The 17,906-nt window shown below is 49.6% G+C and overlaps 1 protein-coding gene across 1 annotated transcript; it reads right to left on the bottom strand.

Moving 5' to 3' along the window:
- Window positions 1-51: 51 nt before the first annotated feature.
- Window positions 52-6,099, bottom strand: LOC116518860 (minor allergen Can f 2-like). The gene is made up of 7 exons (XM_032232387.1): window positions 5,929-6,099; window positions 4,268-4,407; window positions 3,541-3,614; window positions 1,812-1,919; window positions 1,442-1,543; window positions 274-296; window positions 52-161 (listed from the first exon to the last, which is right to left on the bottom strand). Exons 1-6 carry the CDS (start codon window positions 6,013-6,015, stop codon window positions 283-285), a joined length of 525 nt encoding a protein of 174 aa, XP_032088278.1. The 5' UTR covers window positions 6,016-6,099; the 3' UTR covers window positions 52-161; window positions 274-282.
- Between the last annotated feature and the right edge of the window lie 11,807 nt (window positions 6,100-17,906).

Raw genomic sequence — 17,906 nt, 5'->3', positions numbered from 1 at the left:
AGGCTCCAAAGGGCGAAAGGGGAGGAAATAAAAGTCACACTGCAGAAAGGAGTTTGCATCATTTTCTTTTTATTAAGATTCCTCCCTGGAATTTGAGCCAAGCCCGTAACATGCCCAGCTGCTGCTCCCCCCGGCCGTTTCGCAGCCTAGGCTCTGGTCACCTGCAAGGAAAGGAGCCAGTGAGCGGAATCAGGGTGCTGCCTCCCCCTGTTTTTCATGCAAATGGGTAGGATTTGGCAGTGTAGACGGGGTGACCCATCTTAGAAAACTCACCCATCGTTCTTATTCGCACTTCACTGTGGGGGAGAAAAGGGGGGGCATTAATGGCGAATAGGATGGACACAAGGTGTGTTGCAAGGAAGGGTCAGTTCTTAGGTCATCTGCCCACCAACATGACTCCCCCTCCTCCCCTTGCATGTTGACCACCCATCTGCACCCATCTTTCTACACAAGACATACTCAGAAGAGATTTCAAGAAGTCCATTCCCATGAATGGACTCTATTTAGAGATCTCTCTCTCTCTCTCTCTCTCTAATCTATCTATATCTATCTATCTATCTATCTTTCATCTTATATCAATCATCTATCTATCTAATCTATCTATCTATCTATATCTATCTATTTATCTAATCTATCTATCTATCTAATCTATCAATCATCTATCTAATCTATCTATCTATCTATCTCTATCTTTCATGTATCTATCTATCTATTTATCTATCTATCTATCTATCTATCTATCTATCATATATTTATCTAATCTATCTATCTAATCTATCTATCTATATCTTATCTTATCTTATCTTATTTATCTATCTATCTATCTATCTATCTATCTATCTATCTATCTATCTATCTATCCATCCATCCATCCATCCATCCATCCATCTATCCATCCATCTATCCAAGAGCCGAGGTGGCGCAGTGGTTAAATGCAGCACTGCAGGCTACTTCAGCTGACTGCAATTCTGCAGTTCGGCTGTTCAAATCTCACCGGCTCAGGGTTGACTCAGCCTTCAATCCTTCCGAGGTGGGTGAAATGAGGACCCGGATTGTTGTTGGGGGCAATATGCTGACTCTGTAAAACTGCTTAGAGAGGGCTGAAAGCCCTATGAAGCGGTATATAAGTCTAACTGCTATTGCTATTGCTATCTATCTATGTCTGTCTGTCCGTCCATCCGTCCACCATCTATCATCTATCATGTATCTCTCTTTATTTCTGCCTTTGAGTTGACTTCTTGGAAAAGATCCCTGCTGTGTTTATGGCCACATTTTTCATTGTGGTTTGCCGGGAGGGAGAGACGGGGGGGGGGGGGGGGGGGGCAAACTCTGCCCAATGACTTCTATGCGAAAGGCAGGGCTAGAACTCAGGCCTCCCAGTTTCTCGCCCGGAGTCTTTGACCCTTCCTATTCATTACTTTTCTGCTCTGAGTTGCCTTACCATATGGTTTTAAAAAGACAATCTGATCCTTTCTGTAGCCGAGACTTTTGCATTCGCCTTCAAATTTCTGCTTTATCTCTGGATCCTGAGTTACTTCCCGGCCTGGGGGGAACAGAGAGAGTGGTGGGGTGGGCTGAATGGGGGAATGGGGGGGGGGAGATGTTTCAGAAGGGGAGTGATGGGGGCAGACTTAGTTAGGGGTTTCCCATTGTATCAGGATTTTGCCAGATCAGTAAATGCTGGGCAGCCTCTGAACTCTTCCAGAAGCCCCCAGGCTTAACTTTTAGGGAAATGCATTAAGATGGGCGAGGTGATGCCGATGCCCAGCCTGCCTCCTCCTTGCGGGGACGATGGGCCTTGGGGCACCTACTGTGAAGCATTGTGGTTTTGAATTTGTTGTCTGCGTCCACCACGCTGATGGTTGTAATGACGAAGTTGCCTTTGACCTTCACCGATTCCACCGTCACCGTTGTATCACCTGCCAGGAAAGGTTTGGGACGTGAGGGGCAGAATCAGGCAGGCCCAAATCTAGCCAAGCTGACGACCCTTTCGGGGCCTGGGACCTCAGGGTTGGCTCATTGGGCCGAACAGCTTCTCTGATAAGTCTCCAGAGCGTTTCAGGTATATTACAGGCAAGAGGAGCAAGGCGTACCTATGGGGAAAGGATGTGCAGTTGTGATAAAATCAAACTGCGGAAATTACAGTGTAAATATTAGAAGCGAATAGTAATGTTAGCGTCCTTTAACCCTTAGCGTGTAGTATTTGACATGGTTAACGAAATGGAGGTTGGACTTTCTGCACCATGTCGGGCTCCTAGAAAAGAGGGGCAGCTTCTCCCCCCCCCCCTTGGGCTTTTCACAAAATAACAACTTGCTGCATCCCAAACAGGTTGGGGCCTTGCGGGAGGACATTCCCGTTACTTCCAGCCAGAGGTGGGTTCCTACCAGTTCGCACCAGTTCGGTAGAACCGGTTCGTCAAATCTACCGAACCGTTTAGAAGAGGTTCCACCGAAAGCAGGCCACACCTACAGAAGAGGTTCCAAACAATTTGGAAACCCACCACTGATGCACACACAAACACACACACACACACACACACACACACACACACACAGACTCACACAGAGAGAGAAAGAGAAAGAGAAAGAAAGGAAGAAAGAAAGAAATAAAAAAGAAATAAAGAAAAAGTGAGAGAGAGATGAAAGAAAAAATGGTAAAAGGGACAGAGAGACAAAAGGAAGGAGAGAGAGAAAGAGAGAGAGAGAGAGACATGGCCGGCAAGCCACGCCCACCAGGTCACATGGCCAGCAAGCCACTCCCACAAAGGAGGCCACACCCACAGAGTAGGTTCAAAAAAATTTTGAAACCCACCACTGCTTCCAGCCTTCGGCTTCCTTGGGTCCTCCAAGAATGGAGATGAATGGGAGCCCTGTGATTCATGTACTAGGGACAATCCAAGCTGCTATTTCACCTTCCCCCCCTCTACCCCCCCCTTCCCTCCCACTGGGACACACACACACACACACACACACACACACACACCAGGAATCAGGGGAGTCAAGGCTCCCCAATCTTTTCAATGGAAAAGATGGATAGGCAGGGAAGGTTTATATTTCGAGATAACATACGGCTTAAAAATATTTAGAATGTATACTGTCTAGGAAGGAGCAACTGCAGTTCTTGGAAAGGCCAGCGTGGCGGAATAACACAGTTGGAAGGGACCTTGGAGGACGCCCAAGCCCATTCGAGGCAACAGGTGGTCCAGTTTCAAAAACCTCCAGCCGTGGCTCCCCCATGGAGGCAGTCTCCATCTCTCAATCCGCTGACCGATGGACTTGGCCTGCAGTGGCCCCAGGCCCCAGATCCCTTTATGCGGGCCGCATCCCCCAGAGGCCGACGAGCCTGGAGAGAGGCGGTCCTGAGAGAGCAGGAATCCTGGCCCCACCCCTCCCCACTGGAAGAGATGCTACGGGTTTACCCAGCATCTCCTGCCCAGCATCTCCTTGCTGGAGTTGAGGGCAAAGGAAGAAGGCCTCCCCCGGGGCCCAGTTTTGACAGGTGAGCGAATCAGGCAGGTAGAAAGGGAAGCCAGTACAGACCAGAGACGAAGATATATTTTCCATTTTCTTTGTTTCTTCTGGCCTGGTAGGTTACGTTCTTGCACCCGTCCAGCCTGCAGAAGAAAAAGTGGAGAGAGCTCTTCATTGGGAGTGAGAGGGGAGGCTGCCTGCCCTAGACGGCCTAGAGTCCCACCGCCAAACGTTGATCTGAACTGACCTATGGAGGAAGCCTTCCTAGGTTGTCCAACAGAGTGGGAAGACACCCCCCCCCCCGAGCTATAGCCATCTGGGCTATCCCTGGCGGTGGGCTTCCCAGAGGCCTCTTTCTGCCTCCCTCCATTCGGCCAAAGGCTTGTTGCTAAGGAAGCCAGATGGTTGAGCATTTCCATCTGCCGGAGTGAGCCCGGCTGCCCAGCCCCAACCTCTCTTTCTGACATTGTAGTCTTTGGGGCACCTGCCAGACCGGTGTCCTGCTAATGTGAGGCATTTCAGAATCACAACCGGGTCAGAGTATTGGTGTCAGTGGCTGAAGAACCTCAACAGATGCCTTCGGTCTTCCTTCTAAGCTAGCCGGGCTTTCTGTGGCGCTGGCATGGGGCTGCCCCTTACTCCAAGTCAGCCTTGGCTTCATAGGACAAGCCCAGCGTGCTCCTCCTTCCAACTGCCTCAGAAACCCACCCTTCCGGCCTGCGGGGCTCTTGGGATGGCCCTGCCTGTGCATTGCAGAGTCGGTCCACAAGGGCTTGGCTTGAGCTGGGATACTTACATGGGGAGATAGACCGTAATGCTAAAGACGTCTTCCTGTGGTGTTGACACATCAGCAGCAAATGCCGGCATATTCCTTATCTGCTCCAGATGGTCTTCTGAATTGGTGGCAACTGCAATGGTCATCCAGCGACCCGTATCCTGCAACAGGAAGGGGGAAGAGGAGCCCCATGAGGTCCCTGGGAGGGACCAGCCTCCCACCTGCTCCCTTGAGGCCCTCCGTTGAAGCTACTCAAACAGCTTTGCAATTCCACTTTCAGTCAAGGGAGCTGGTCCTGCCAAGGGAAACCCACTTGGCTGCCCAAGAAATAGAGTGGGGGGGGGGCAGCCTGTTCCCCAAGGCAGGACGAGAAGCAATGGAGGGAAGCTAACCCAGGAGAGAAGCGACCCAGAACTCGGGAGGAATTTCCTGAGAGTGAGAACGGCTTCTCACTTGGGGTGTGGGGTGGGTGCCTCATCACCGGAGGGTTTTAAGAAGGGGCCGAGGAGCCATTTCTCTGAAATGATAGAGGGTTTCCTGCCTGAGCAGGGAATTTATTTTTTCTGAACAGACTTTTTTTTATTTTCCACTTTCATAACATATAATCACATTTATACTATTACATAGCCAATATCCTATTGTATTAAGTAGTAATTACATCAGTTCCTCTTGTCATCAACGCCCAGAAAGATAAAAACCCATTATTAGCTCTTCTGCTCTCCATACACCTCTTTCTTCTACCTCTCTCCTACCTCCTTTCTTCCCTCCATCATCCTTTCCTGCTCTACTTCCCCTCCCTTTCTCCTTCTCCTCTCTCTTCATTCCACTCCTCCTTATCCTCCTCGTCTTCCCCCCTTGCCCTCTCTCCTATCCCTCTCTTCCCATCTTTCTTCTCTCCTCTGTTTCCCACTCTCCTCTGTTTCCCACTCTTCCTCTCATTGGTATATTTCAGCTTCTGAGCAAACTCCATTCTATGTTATTTCCCCCCCCCCCACTCTATTTCTTGGGCAGCCAAGTGGGTTTCCCTTGGCAGGACCAGCTCCCTTGACTGAAAGTGGAATTGCAAAGCTGTGGGAGTAGCTTCAACGGAGGGCCTCAAGGGAGCAGGCGGGAGGCTGGTCCCTCCCAGGGACCTCATGGGGCTCCTCTTCCCCCTTCCTGTTGCAGGATACGGGTTCTATGGTATTTATGCTTCCATATCAATATACTTCACATATCTTAGTTTTAAAGAAAAAATAAGAGAAGACGATTAAGTAAGAGAAGACAGTATACATGTGCTGGACTAGAATTTAGATGCGGCCGCAACAAACAGCTTTCTTTGAGTCGAGGGGAGAAGGTGAACACTGCTTCAGTTCCCTGCAGAAAGAGCGTTTACATGGGGCGGTTGCAGAAGCAGATGCTCCCCCCCTTCCAAGACCCAAAGTCAAGTGTTCTCCGTCACAGATTGAGGGAGAGATGAACGATGCAACCACTTCCTCCCCCAATCTGGAGGGACAGTTCCCCTGGCTGGTCCTTTGGCCTGGAGAGAGAGAGGGGAGACCTGGCACAATTTGCCTTCAGCATTAGTGAATCTCTCACGTCAAAAAAGGGGGTCCCTTCCCATACTTGAGACTGCAGTATTGGGGGTCCCTTGATCAATCATCCCAAAGCAAGCCAGCCCTGCTCCAGCCACCAGGGTCTACCTTCTTGGTGGTTGCGCTCATGTTCTCCCATTCAGCCTGGACGAAGCAGCAGAGGGCCAGGCCCAAAGTGAACAGCAAGGATCTCATCTCGCTCGCTCCGTTCTCCTTCTCAGCCGAAGAATATTCTGAGCCTCGTTGGCGGGTGACTGGGGCTTGCAGGGGCTCCTGCTCTTATAGAGCCTGGGGGGGGCTCCCCGTGACCTCCACCCTCTCTGGGGCTTGCGTCACCTCCATCCAGGCGTGCAACCACCAAGATAACGGAGTTATTCTTGGCTGGGCCCCGATGCCACGAGGGTCCCGGCTGGCAGGCTGACCTTACCCGTTGACGTTCTGCAAACAGGGGACGTTTGCGTTGGCTCCGGACCCAGTGGGCATTTGGCCTGCAGCCCACCGGGAAAGGTCTCCCTCTTTGTTTGGAGCTGGGCAACAAAGGTCACTGGCTTGGCTAAAGTGCAAAAGTAACAAGATTGTGACCAGCTAGGTGAGAGAACAGGGGAGAAGAGGAGGTCAGGAGACCGAGGTGTCCTCAAGGGGTGATAAGATATCGTGGTTAAGCTCAAATAATACCAAGTTGATGCTTTTGGCATTTTGTGTTCTTGAGAATACAAGGGAAGGTCAAAGTGAAGTCAAGAGAATGAACTGATGAGGGTTTTTACTTTTACAAATATTTACTTCCCTCCCCCCCCACAAACCCCCCAACCTTTCCCCCCCCCCAGACTTCCCAGAACCAATAAAAGGTATAAATCTTTAACAAAAACATTCTAAAATAAGCTTTAAAAAAGTTGATAACATCTTTCACTTGAGCTTTAACTCCTCCTTGCTAGGCTAACTCTAAACAATTTATATCATTCCTAATTTCTTTAGTCTGAAATTTCTTAGTCCCGTATTTATTTTGAGTATAATCAATCCATCTTCTCCACTCCAGTTTATATCTCTCGTTTGAATGGTCCTTGAGATATGCTGATATTTTAGCCATCTCTGCTAGGTTTGTTACTCTCAATGTCCATTCTTGAATAGTAGGCAAATCTTCCTTCTTCCAGTGTTGTGCCACCAATAGTTTAGCTGTGGTTATTAAATGTAAAATCAGGTTAATCTCTACAAATGTACAATCAGTAATTATACCTAACAAAAATAACTGAGGGGTAAACTTTATCCTTTTTTTAAGAACATTTTGCATAATCCACCATATTTTTATCCAAAATGCTTTAACCTAAGGGGTCTAGGTTTTGAAGGGTTTTCATATGCACCATTACAAGGTAGATTGAATGTAAGGATTGCGTGTCCCAGAGGGGATTTTTCAAAAGGCAACTAGGTTTTCTTGGTTTTTTGCTACTAATCCAAGAAGCTTTTTCAGTTCTGGCTGAACGGTGGATGGATTTATATTCAAGTCAGAAGTGAAGAAGCTTCTTGGATGAGAAGCAAAACATTTTTCAAGGAAAAAAACCAAGAAAGTCCAGTTGCCTTTTGAAAAAGCGCTTTTGGGACAATCACGACTGAGAATCTCCACAGACATAAAGATTCAGTGATAAAATGGGATACGAATTTTGGCTATAATATCTGGGTGGACCAGTAGGAGACAATGTGGAAAAAGGGACTGGAATATATACCCTGTTTTAACTTAAGGGAGAATTTTCACAAAAAGAGGAACCTTTGGTAGGACACCAGAGAAATTATCAGAGATGTATAAAGGTACGTCTTGTTAATGTTGGAAATATAGCAATAGCAATAGCAGTTAGACTTATATACCGCTTCATAGGGCTTTCAGCCCTCTCTAAGCGGTTTACAGAGTCAGCATATCGCCCCCACAGTCTGGGTCCTCATTTCATCCACCTCGTAAGGATGGAAGGCTGAGTCAACCTTGAGCCGGTGAGATTTGAACCGCTGAACTGCAGATAACAGTCAGCTGAAGTGGCCTGCAGTACTGCACCCTAACCACTGCGCCACCTTGGCAGAAAAATGAGGAAGGGAAGTTTACCACACACATGGACTTGTGGAAAAGCAAAACAAATTGGAAACAAATAATATAATGATGCAAAGAATTTTGAAGCTTAATATTGAGGAGATCCTTCCTTCCTCCCTTCTTTCCTTCCTTCTTTCCTTCTTTCCTTTCTTCCTTTCTTCCACGAAAGGTTATCCAAGAGAAAAAAAACCAGTTGACTCCTTCCTGGTGCCACATATTCAAAGGAACAACACCGCCCCCCCGCCCCATTGTGAGAGTTGCATGGCAAGACAGTCTATAACTTGGGTTAACAAATCCTGATTGTTACATTCCCTCAATATGCTGGAAGAAGGATTCAGAGAACCTGGGAATGTTTCCGGAAGGCCCAGGGACTAGAAACTGTGTCCTGTAAAGAGAGTGAGCTGATAAGTGGGGGAGGGGGGGCAAGCAGGATATGCTCTGGGTTCCAATCCCTCCAACCCCTGGGCAGCAGAAGCAGCTCCCTCAGAAGAGGCCTGCAAGTAGAGGCTGGGCAGCCCTTTCTCTGGGTGCTTGGGGTGCTGAAGGGGTCCCTCCCCCCCAACTGGAGATTTCATATAAATCAGTCTCTGGCTGGGGGGGGGGGGTTGCAGACCTCCAACATGCTGAGACAAAGGCTGTGTCCCACCACGCCCCGAGCCACCAGCCACGTGCTCCGCATGTCTTCACACAATGTGCTAGTCTTCCCTGTTGGGAAACCACACCACTCCTGTTACATCAGCAGTCACCAACTGGGAGAAAATGTTGGTGGTCTGCAGAAAAATTATTTGCATCTTTTATATTGCACTAACTCCGGGGTCCTCTAACTACGACCCCTGGGATGGATACGTGCAATGAACGGCTGTGTTGCTGCAGAGAGTCTCCCCCTTCGGGGTCTTTTTGTGGGGGTTGTTGGGAGGCAGAAATTCAGACTTGGGGTCTGCTTCAGCCTCCTGGTGGGGGTCTTTGGGCGAAGGCTGGAGGGAAGGGCCGCTGGTGGCGAAGAGCCGGAGGGCCTCGTTCCAGTGGGACTGCATCATGGCCTGGAACTGGCTGAGCATCTCAGCCCTCTGAGCCTCCAGGCGCCGGCACCTGGCCCTGCACTCCCACAGGTCTTCCCTCTGCTTGGAAGGCCTATGCTCCTAGTCCTCAGTGAGGTGCTTCTGCTGAGCCTCCTTCTTGGTCAGATCCAACTTGAACCGAGCTGTTTTGCCAACTCTTTCTCCTGGGGGCTGCTTAGCTCCAGCAGCTGCTTCCTGTTGGGGCCCTAAGGAGTCCGGGTGGGCAGGCGAGGAGGGGCTGGCAAGGTGTTCCTCAACATGAGTGACATTGAGTTGGCCACGCCCACCCAGTCACATGACCACCTTGCCCCGCCCGCCCACCCACCCAGTCATTAGGCAGGTCATATGAGTGGTCCACAGAATTTAAAATTATGCATTAGATATCATCCATGTAGTGGTAAAATAAAGTACCCCTATATTTGGCTCTAAAATGTTTTAAAATATTATTTATGTAGTATTGACAAAGCGTTGGGCTATTTAGCATTCCCTGGGGCAAAACCTTCCACTGATATCTTATTGTTGGCTCACTATAATTTAGTACAGGAATTGTAAATGCAAATAATATTCCGTCCTTTTTGTGCAGAGGTATAGAGAAGAAGGCATCTTTTAAATCAATAACTGTTAAAGCATCCATATGGGAGTGTCATTTTTTAGCGTAAGTTTCATTAAAGGATCCATCTTATTCATTCTTCATACAAAGCATTCATTAGCATTATTTCAAAGAGCTGTACGTAAGCCAATGAGCTCTATTTTCTCAATGTCCCTCTAGGTCTAAAAGCAATTACACACACACACACACTCCCCACTTCTCCTGTTTCCTTCCAAAGAATCCAAAGAATGACTCAGGGGGAAAGGAGGGGGGGGGAATTTCACAACCATGCCCGATCTTCAAAGAAAAAATTCCCAAGCCAACAACCAACTCAAAATGGATCAACTCAGGGTTCAATGATTATTCTGCTTTTTCAACATTTCCTAGGATGTTACATTTTTTGGGAGAGGGCTGGGTGTTAACTTTCTACAATCTCTCCTTTTTTCCACTCTGCATTCTCTCAACAAATTTGGAAATGATAGCACACAAGCAAACACACACATACCGTTAAACAACTTTGCAACTTACTGTTTCTTTATATGAAAGAAATCAAAGTACATCCATACCAATTTTTACTATTCAACATACATTTGCACTGCAATCAAACTACTTGTGTAAATTAATTTCACATGCAAAAATCCCATTTCAATCATTCTTCAAGCAGCGGGGAAATTCAGAGAGCAGTTTAAATCCTAACTACTCTTCTTTCCCTCACGGCTTCAAGCCCAAGCCCATTTATAAACTTAGCTAGCTGATCAAACATCAATTCAATTCAATTCTCCTCTTTCTCTTTACCCTTGTTCACTTTCTTTTTCTCTCTACCTCTCTCTCACTCTTTTATCACTCTTTCTTTACCCTATTTTCTCATTCCAAAATTAAGGTTGCCCCAAATTGAGACAGCAAATCTCTCCCTGGGATGTTCCGTTTCTATCTTGATCTCCCAGCAGCGCTGGCATATTTTTAAAGGTCAAGATTTATAGAGACAATGTATAGAGATGTTTGTCCACATTGTTTGCATTAGCAGATATTTTATTAACACATCATTTGCATCTGGGTGGGGCTCGAGCTCTACTTTTCTTTTAAAAGACAACTATTAACAGCTTTTTAACATCTGAAAAACATGAAAACAAAATTCTCTCCCCCACAGAAAAGACATTATTGGGGGATTAAGGGTAAGGGAGGTGCTTGGGGAGGGTAGAAAGCTTGTAGGCAGAGTTAAAAAAGGGTAAAATCATCAGTTACTAAACAGATCAATCGCTCTGTGAAACATCTGTGAAAAAAGATTCAGGTGCTCAGGCATGAAAATGTCATCAAAGCAACAGAAGAGAAATCAGAAGAGTCAGTAAGAAAGGGAGTAGCAAGAACTCCTTGAGACATGAAACAATAGAGGTAGCCGGAATCACCGGAAGAAAATAGGAAGAGCCAGGCAGATTCACTTGCCAAGAGATTGAAATAAGAAGGAATATAAGAAGCAGCCTTTTATGTGGGGCTGGCTGAATGCCCCCGACTATGAGTCAGGTTGGAAAGCAGGCAGAAGCTTCCTCTAAAGGGATGTAATGCCGGGGAAAGGCTGAGGGAGACAGAAGCATGCATACAAGGGGAAAAAAGGCCTTGGATTCAAAGTGCAAATTTAGTAAAAAGGTTTCCAAATGTGGCGGGGGGGTGTCTGGTCCCCCCATCATGGCTTTTTCATGAACTTTTAAGCATTCCATGAAGATCTGCCAAGTGAAAAGTATTTCCTTTAATATAATTTTGTGAGCTCCAACTATTTGTCTAATTTCCTTAAGGTGAGCCTTCTTCTCAGGAGCCAAGGTGGCGCAGTGGTTAAATGCAGCACTGCAGGCTACTGCTAGATCAGCAGTTCAGCGGTTCAAATCTCACCGGCTCAGGGTAGACTCAGCCTTCCACCCTTCCGAGGTGGGTAAAATGAGGACCCAGATTGTTGTTGGGGGCAATATGCTGACTCTCTGTAAACCGCTTAGAGAGGGCTGAAAGGCCTATGAAGCGGTATATAAGTCTACTGCTATTGCTATTGCTCTTTAGACCAACCTGTCCCCATAAGGTGAGCCACCTGCCCTTTAGACAAACCTGCCCTCATACTTACGTATTTCGCGATGGGTAAGAGATGAGAGTTGTTGGGCACGCCACGAGGCAGGAAGCCTCCGCTGCGTCGCACATCGATGGATTTCTGTTGTAGATGAATCACGTCGGGGTCACCAATTGAAGGAACAAGCTTGCAATGGGAATGCAAGAGTCCCCCCCAACCCGATGGGCCAATTTCACGAATCCAATTCCTTAAACTGTTTGGTAATGAGACACATGCACACACAGCAGTTTGGGTGAAATGGCAAAACTCTGTTCTTCCAGAGCGCCCTTTATTGGAATCATTATCAAAAAGAAATACATCAAAGAGCAGGCTGTGTAATCAACATTTAGACAAACAAAGAACTCACAGTATTCTGCTAATCACCTTTTGGCAGGAAAGGGGAAGACAGAAGATTTACAATTGAATAGTAAGTTTTACAGCTGAAGGACATTAAGCACATAGAGGGTTGTAAATCACAGTAGGGCTTTGTTACAAGAGACTTTGCAAAGTAAATCAGGTCAGAAGAGATAGTTCTTTGTTGCGAAGTCTCTGCATGTTTGTATCTTAGATTACTTTTCACACAAACACTTGAAATGAATTCCAGCATTCTGGTTATGCTCAGAGTTGTCTTTATTATCTGATTCTTCCCAGAGCTGTTTTATGGCTGTGGCAAATATTCACTAGGAGTCTTTGATCCAGACAGATAATTTTCTATCCTATCGACCCTTAGCTAATTTACCCAGCCTTTGAGGCTACAGCTTTTGGGTTCCCACACCTGAAGTCCGAAAGGTTGGTGACCTCTGTGTTAGAGAACTTGTGGGGACAGGAGAACTGTGGGGAGGGGAATCCCCTCCCTTGCTCAGGGGAAGGACGCTGCTCGGGATGTGAAGGGAGCCACTCGGAAGGAGCGTTGGGCTTGGCAGATACAGCTCAGCAGGCCCCACCGGCTGCCACATCTGGAGCCTCCTTCCCCTGCAGGGGCTGCTGCTGCTGGTGGCTCAGTGGTTAGAGGGCAGTACTGCAGGCTACTTCTGCTGACTGCAATTTGGCAGTTCAAGTCTCACCAGGCTGAAGGTTCACTCAGCCTCCCATCCTTCCGAGGTCAGTGAAATGAGGATGGTTGGGGGCAAATATGCAGCATCTGTAAACCGCTTAGAGAGGGCTGCAAAGCGGTATATAAGTCTAAGGGCTATGGCTATGATGCGAATGCTCCACCTCTAACTCTGGCTCCCCTTTTATTGCCCTGGTCAGTTTGTCAAGGGCTCAGTCTCACCCCTCCTGAGGGAGGGCCAGGGTTGGCTCCCGGAGGAGGGGAACCTTGCAGCCTGTGGATTCCTTTGGGGAGAAGGGTCGGCTGTGGGGAGAAGGGGGTGTCCCTCTCCTCTGCTTGCTGCTGTCTTGCAGCTCCTCCTGTGGGCTTCCCTGGGAGTTGTGGAGGGGCTTCTGTCTGTGGTCTGGATGGGTTTGGGGGGGGCTTTGTTGGGGAGCAGGATGGCCATTTGGGCCTGGTACGGCTAGGCAAAGGGAAGGGCTGGGACTGACCCTGACTGGGTCCAAAGGCCGGGAGAAAGAAGGGCGCAGCCTATTTTGTTGGCAAATTGCAGTTTAACGCCCATCTATCCCCCATCTCCTCTCACTTATGATTGCAGGATTCTCCCTTTGTTGCTTGCAACCTTCCGATTGATATTGATGGTTTCCTGATTGCTTATTTGTACCCTGTGACTATCATTAACTGTTGTACCCAGGGCCGGATTTCCCTATAGGCTAACTAGGCTTCAGCCTAGGGCCTCAAGATCAAGAGGGACCTACATTCAAATTGTTAGCAAAATTAAAATTACACTATTCTAAAAACAGTGAACACTAAAACACTGAACCGAAAATAAGGAGAAATTCTACGCATATGACTAATAAACAAACATAAAAATGTATTGGTTAAGATCGTTCCAGCGCCGCAGCAGTTGGGGAGCCCGCCCACGTTCCTGGCACCGGCGGTCAGGTGAGAGGCGCGGCCGCTCCCAGTAGTAGCCGCCCCGTCGACGCAGAGCCCACCAGCGGCCAGGCAGGTGAGGGCGAGGGGGCCGAGCCGGGCAGCTGAGCGCAGCAGGGGAGGCGGCTGGCCTCGCTGCCTTTGCCGCAGAGCAGAGCCGCCCTCCGTCGGGAGGCCAGCTATATATATATTGATATATATTGATATATATCACAGTAATGATGTATTTTATTGTCTCTCATGTAATTTACAAACTTAAAAATGGGAGGTGAAAGGGCCTCATAAGTGGAATAGCCTAGGGCCTCTTTTCATCTAAATCCGGCCCTGATTGTACCTTATGACTCTTGACCAATGTATCTTGTCTTTTGATGTCCACTGAAAGCATGGGCACCAAAGACAAATCCCTTGGGTGTCCAATCACACTTGGCCAATAAAGAATTCTATTCTATTCTATTCTCTGTTCTCTTCTCTTTTCTACTCTACTCTACTCTACTTTACTCTCTCTTCTCTTCTCTTCTAGTCCAGTCCAGTCTTAGTCTATTATTTTATCCTGTTCCAGTCCATTCCAGTCCAATCCAGTCAGTCTATTATTGAAAGTTTCCGGATGGCCCCTGATATTCACCCACCCTTTGCTCTCTGGGGGTCGCTGTTTAGGGACAGGGAGCCCCTGGCCGCCTCCACCCGCTCATCTTCAGAGATGTAGCACAGACATCTCCCCCTCCCCATGCCTCTCCCCCTCCCCCTTTCAGATGTATTTACTTCCTTGTTTGTTTACTCGATTTATTTGCCCGGGTGGGGTAAGCTCTCAATGCACTTGGCTCTCAATTTGGGAACCAGGGGTGGGGTGGGGGCTCAGAGGGAGGGGCTTCTCTGGGCAGGCACAGCAGGCTGGGATCCCCCCCTCCCCTACATCTCCCTTGAGGTTCGGAAGCAGAGCGGCTTTTGCTGGAAAGGCAGTCCTGTCCTGCCCCCTCCCCCACCCATATTTCTCCCCCTCACCGTTCTTAAATTCAGGCCTGCCCTTCATTCCCCACCCCCAACCCCCACTGGATTGTCCCCCACCTCCAGCCCACCGATCAAGATTCCCCCCTCCGCAGGGCGGAAAAAAGTGCCATTGAAGACAGAAGTGCATGCTCTAAATCTATTTATTAATATTTGCAACTTGAGCCAAGCCCGAAACACGCCCAGCCGCCTCCTCCTGGCTGTTTCGAGGCCTCCGCTCTGGTCACCTGCAAGGAAAGGAGCGGAATTGGGGCTGCTTCCAAGCTGGACAATCTGCTTGGGCCCTTGGATTTGTTCCTGTCCCTCCTGGGGGTCTGGGGACAGCTACGTGAGCTCCCCCCAGCCCCAGTTTTCATGCTGACAGGCAGAGACCCACAGATGGTCAGCTAGGCAACCCCCTGGGCACTGCCAGGAGCCCCCGCCCACCCACACTCCAGAAGGACCCCTTTGTGTCCAGAGCTCTGGAGAAGCTCACGGCAGTCGGTGAAAGTGAGGGAGGGCCCCGAAGAAGACCACCGGCTCTTAAGAACCAGAATAAACCTACCTATGTGGAACGTGGGCACATATCTGTGGAAAATGGAAAAGAGCAGGTTGAAATGCGGGCAAGACCCCTGGCTGCCGCACAGGTGGGCCTCTGGAGGGAAAGGAGCCACCAGCGGGCACCACCCCTCCCCCTCCAAAGACTCCAGCCACCTGAAAAGGCAGGGGCGCAAAGCCCCCTCCTCTGCTCCTTGCCTGGCATATCCCAGGGGAAGGGGAAAGCCACCGTTTCTCAGGGTGCCACTGCCATGCCAACAGCCCTCTCGGATCCTGCCCCCAGGGCTGCTGCCGGCACACAAGGCCCCCTTGGCAGAATTCCACTACACCCCTCCCCCGCTTCAAGAAAAGTATGTTTATGTTTAAAAATAAAAACAAATTCTAAAAAAAGAAAAAGAAAAGTATGAAAGAAATTAATTTCAACTGGCCCTCTCACTCACGCAACACTTTGCAGTGGCACAAAATGGGCACACCAGGTTGCGGTGGCGCTGCCCATAACTTAATTGCCATAACAATGCCCCCGGGTGCTTCTTCCAGCTGCTGGGCCCTGGGTCTCCTCAGCCGCCCCCCCAGGACCTACCTTCTGTGGACAGGGCATAAACCTTTGCCCCTGGAATGACAGTCTCAGCAAATTTATTGAAATTCTGCAAGGCCTCCTCAGTGTCAGCCAGATCCTTGACTGTGGAGAGAACAGAGTCAGACCTGAGTGGGCCCTTGGCCTGTTTCCACCTGGGGGGAGGGGGCAGAGTAGGCTTCTAAGAGGGGGAGGGCCCCCTCCTTGGGCAAGTCTCTCCAAAGGGAGGGGCACCTCTTGGGAAAGAGGAAAGAGGGGGGGGCTTGGGTCGACTGCAATGGGGGCCCACCAGGGACTGAGGAGTTGAGGGTCCTGCAGCCCCGGACAGGCTTCTGCTTTCTGGGGAGGATGCACAGACATGAATCTGAGCTCAGTGAGTTGCGCCCCTACAAGCTCAGGCCAAGGGGCACCAGAAGGGGCAGTGGGGTAGGGGAGGCGATGCCACAGGGAAGGACCAGCAGAGGCAGGTGCCATGTTGGGGGGCTGAGCCCCTGAGGCCCCCTGGCTACCAAGGGCCACCCCAGGGGCCCCCAACACTCTAAGAGGAGCCTAGTTTAGGCACAGGTCAACTTAAGGGGACAGAATCTAGCCCTCCTCCCCCAGCCTTTCCTCTGCTTTTGAAGCTGAAGAAGAAACTGGGGGCCCCTCTGCTGCGCTCCCTCCCTCCGGCCTCCATCGCAGGCTCCCCACCCCCTTAGATAGAGCCTTGCAGGGGATGGCTGGTTTTGCAAAGCAAACAGGGTTTATGAGCTATTTCCATCAATATTTCCCGCTGCTGCAAAGGGCTCAAGCAAATGGTGGATGAATGGGACATGCAAACTACATCTGGGCCCTCCTTCCTTTCCTCTCCGGCTGAGATACGCACCCGCGAGTGTTGCCATTTTGCACGAGCCCTTCTTATGTGTAATTTCGACGCTGACGGACACACTTTCCCCTGCCTTGTTTATGTAACCCAGAGTCGTTTCACCACCTTTCTCTGTAAGAAGAAATGGAGCAACCGTAAATCGGGCTGGGCTTTTTCACAGAAGGGGGGGCAGGTGATCCCCAGTTGGAAGCCTTTGAGATTTAGGTAGGGGTTGGGGGGGGTTCTTCTCTCTTCATCCCCTGATGAAGAAGTCGGGGTCTTTGGGATGGAAGACAACCTTAAGGGCATCCGAAGGGCCCTGCCTGCCCACCTGCCTCAAGGAAGCCCCTCAGAAGGGGAAGATGCAGCTCGCTTGAGATGGGATTAAACTCCTTTTCACCCCAGAAATGAGAGGGTGCCCCAGAGTCCCCCTCCTTTGCCATCCTTCCAAAGCCCAGCTCCTCCGGGCCTGGGCTCTTTGGGTCTTAAGGGGCCCATCCCCCTTAGCTCCTCTGGCAAGGGTGCTGGATCCTGGGCCTTGAGGTGGGCAGAGCGGACATTCCAGCCCCCACCTCATTCCTTTCCCAACCCCCACCAGGACCCCCGGTTCTTGGCCTGACAGGATCCCGTTGTTAAAAACCAGCCTTTCAACTACATACTACATGTGGCGTGGAACTTTTGGTCTTCACGTTGTTTGAACTCCTTTTTCATTGTCATGCACCCATTTGGCCTGCAAAACAATGGCAAAGCTTCTGAGACCATTCTCAGATCGCTCGGCCTCTTAGGTAAAGCCCCTGCCCCTCCAGACGGTCCTTCTTCCACCTCCAGGTTCTCCAGCTGATCTCACTTGTGGCCTGAAACCCCTGGGCTCTGTGGAAGGTGGCCTTGTCCCTGAGGCCCTTCCCTTAGCCCTCAAACACTCTCTAAATAAGGGGGTTTTCCCCTGGCCTACAAAAAGTCAACCTGGGCCCTGACTGAAGGTGCTTGCCTCAGTCATTCTCCCTGAGATGTCAGGAGGACGTGCCCTGAAGGGCTCTCGGTCCTTCTCCCTTGGGGATCTCCCTGGATCTCAGAAGGGGCTGAAGAAACAACCCTGGCCCCAGGGCAGTTCCAGGACTTTGGGGAGACTCGCTGGCTCCCAAGAGCAGCACCGCTGGACCCCTGGCCATTCGGGCATCATGGAAGCAAGCAGCAAAGTGGGGCACTTACGTTTTTATTTCCGTGGTCATTTGAAATGTGTCCTTCGTCAGTTTCTTAATCTCTGTGGGCATTACCGCCGCGTTGGGAAGCATATTCTCTATTTTCCGGCAAGTGGTTGCCACGGCTACAACGAAACAAGGT

Source organism: Thamnophis elegans, chromosome 16 (genome assembly GCF_009769535.1).
Source record: "Thamnophis elegans isolate rThaEle1 chromosome 16, rThaEle1.pri, whole genome shotgun sequence".
Lineage (NCBI taxonomy): Eukaryota > Metazoa > Chordata > Lepidosauria > Squamata > Colubridae > Thamnophis > Thamnophis elegans.
The sequence above is the reverse complement of the archived record's forward strand: the minus strand, read 5'-3'. Positions and strand labels throughout refer to the sequence as shown.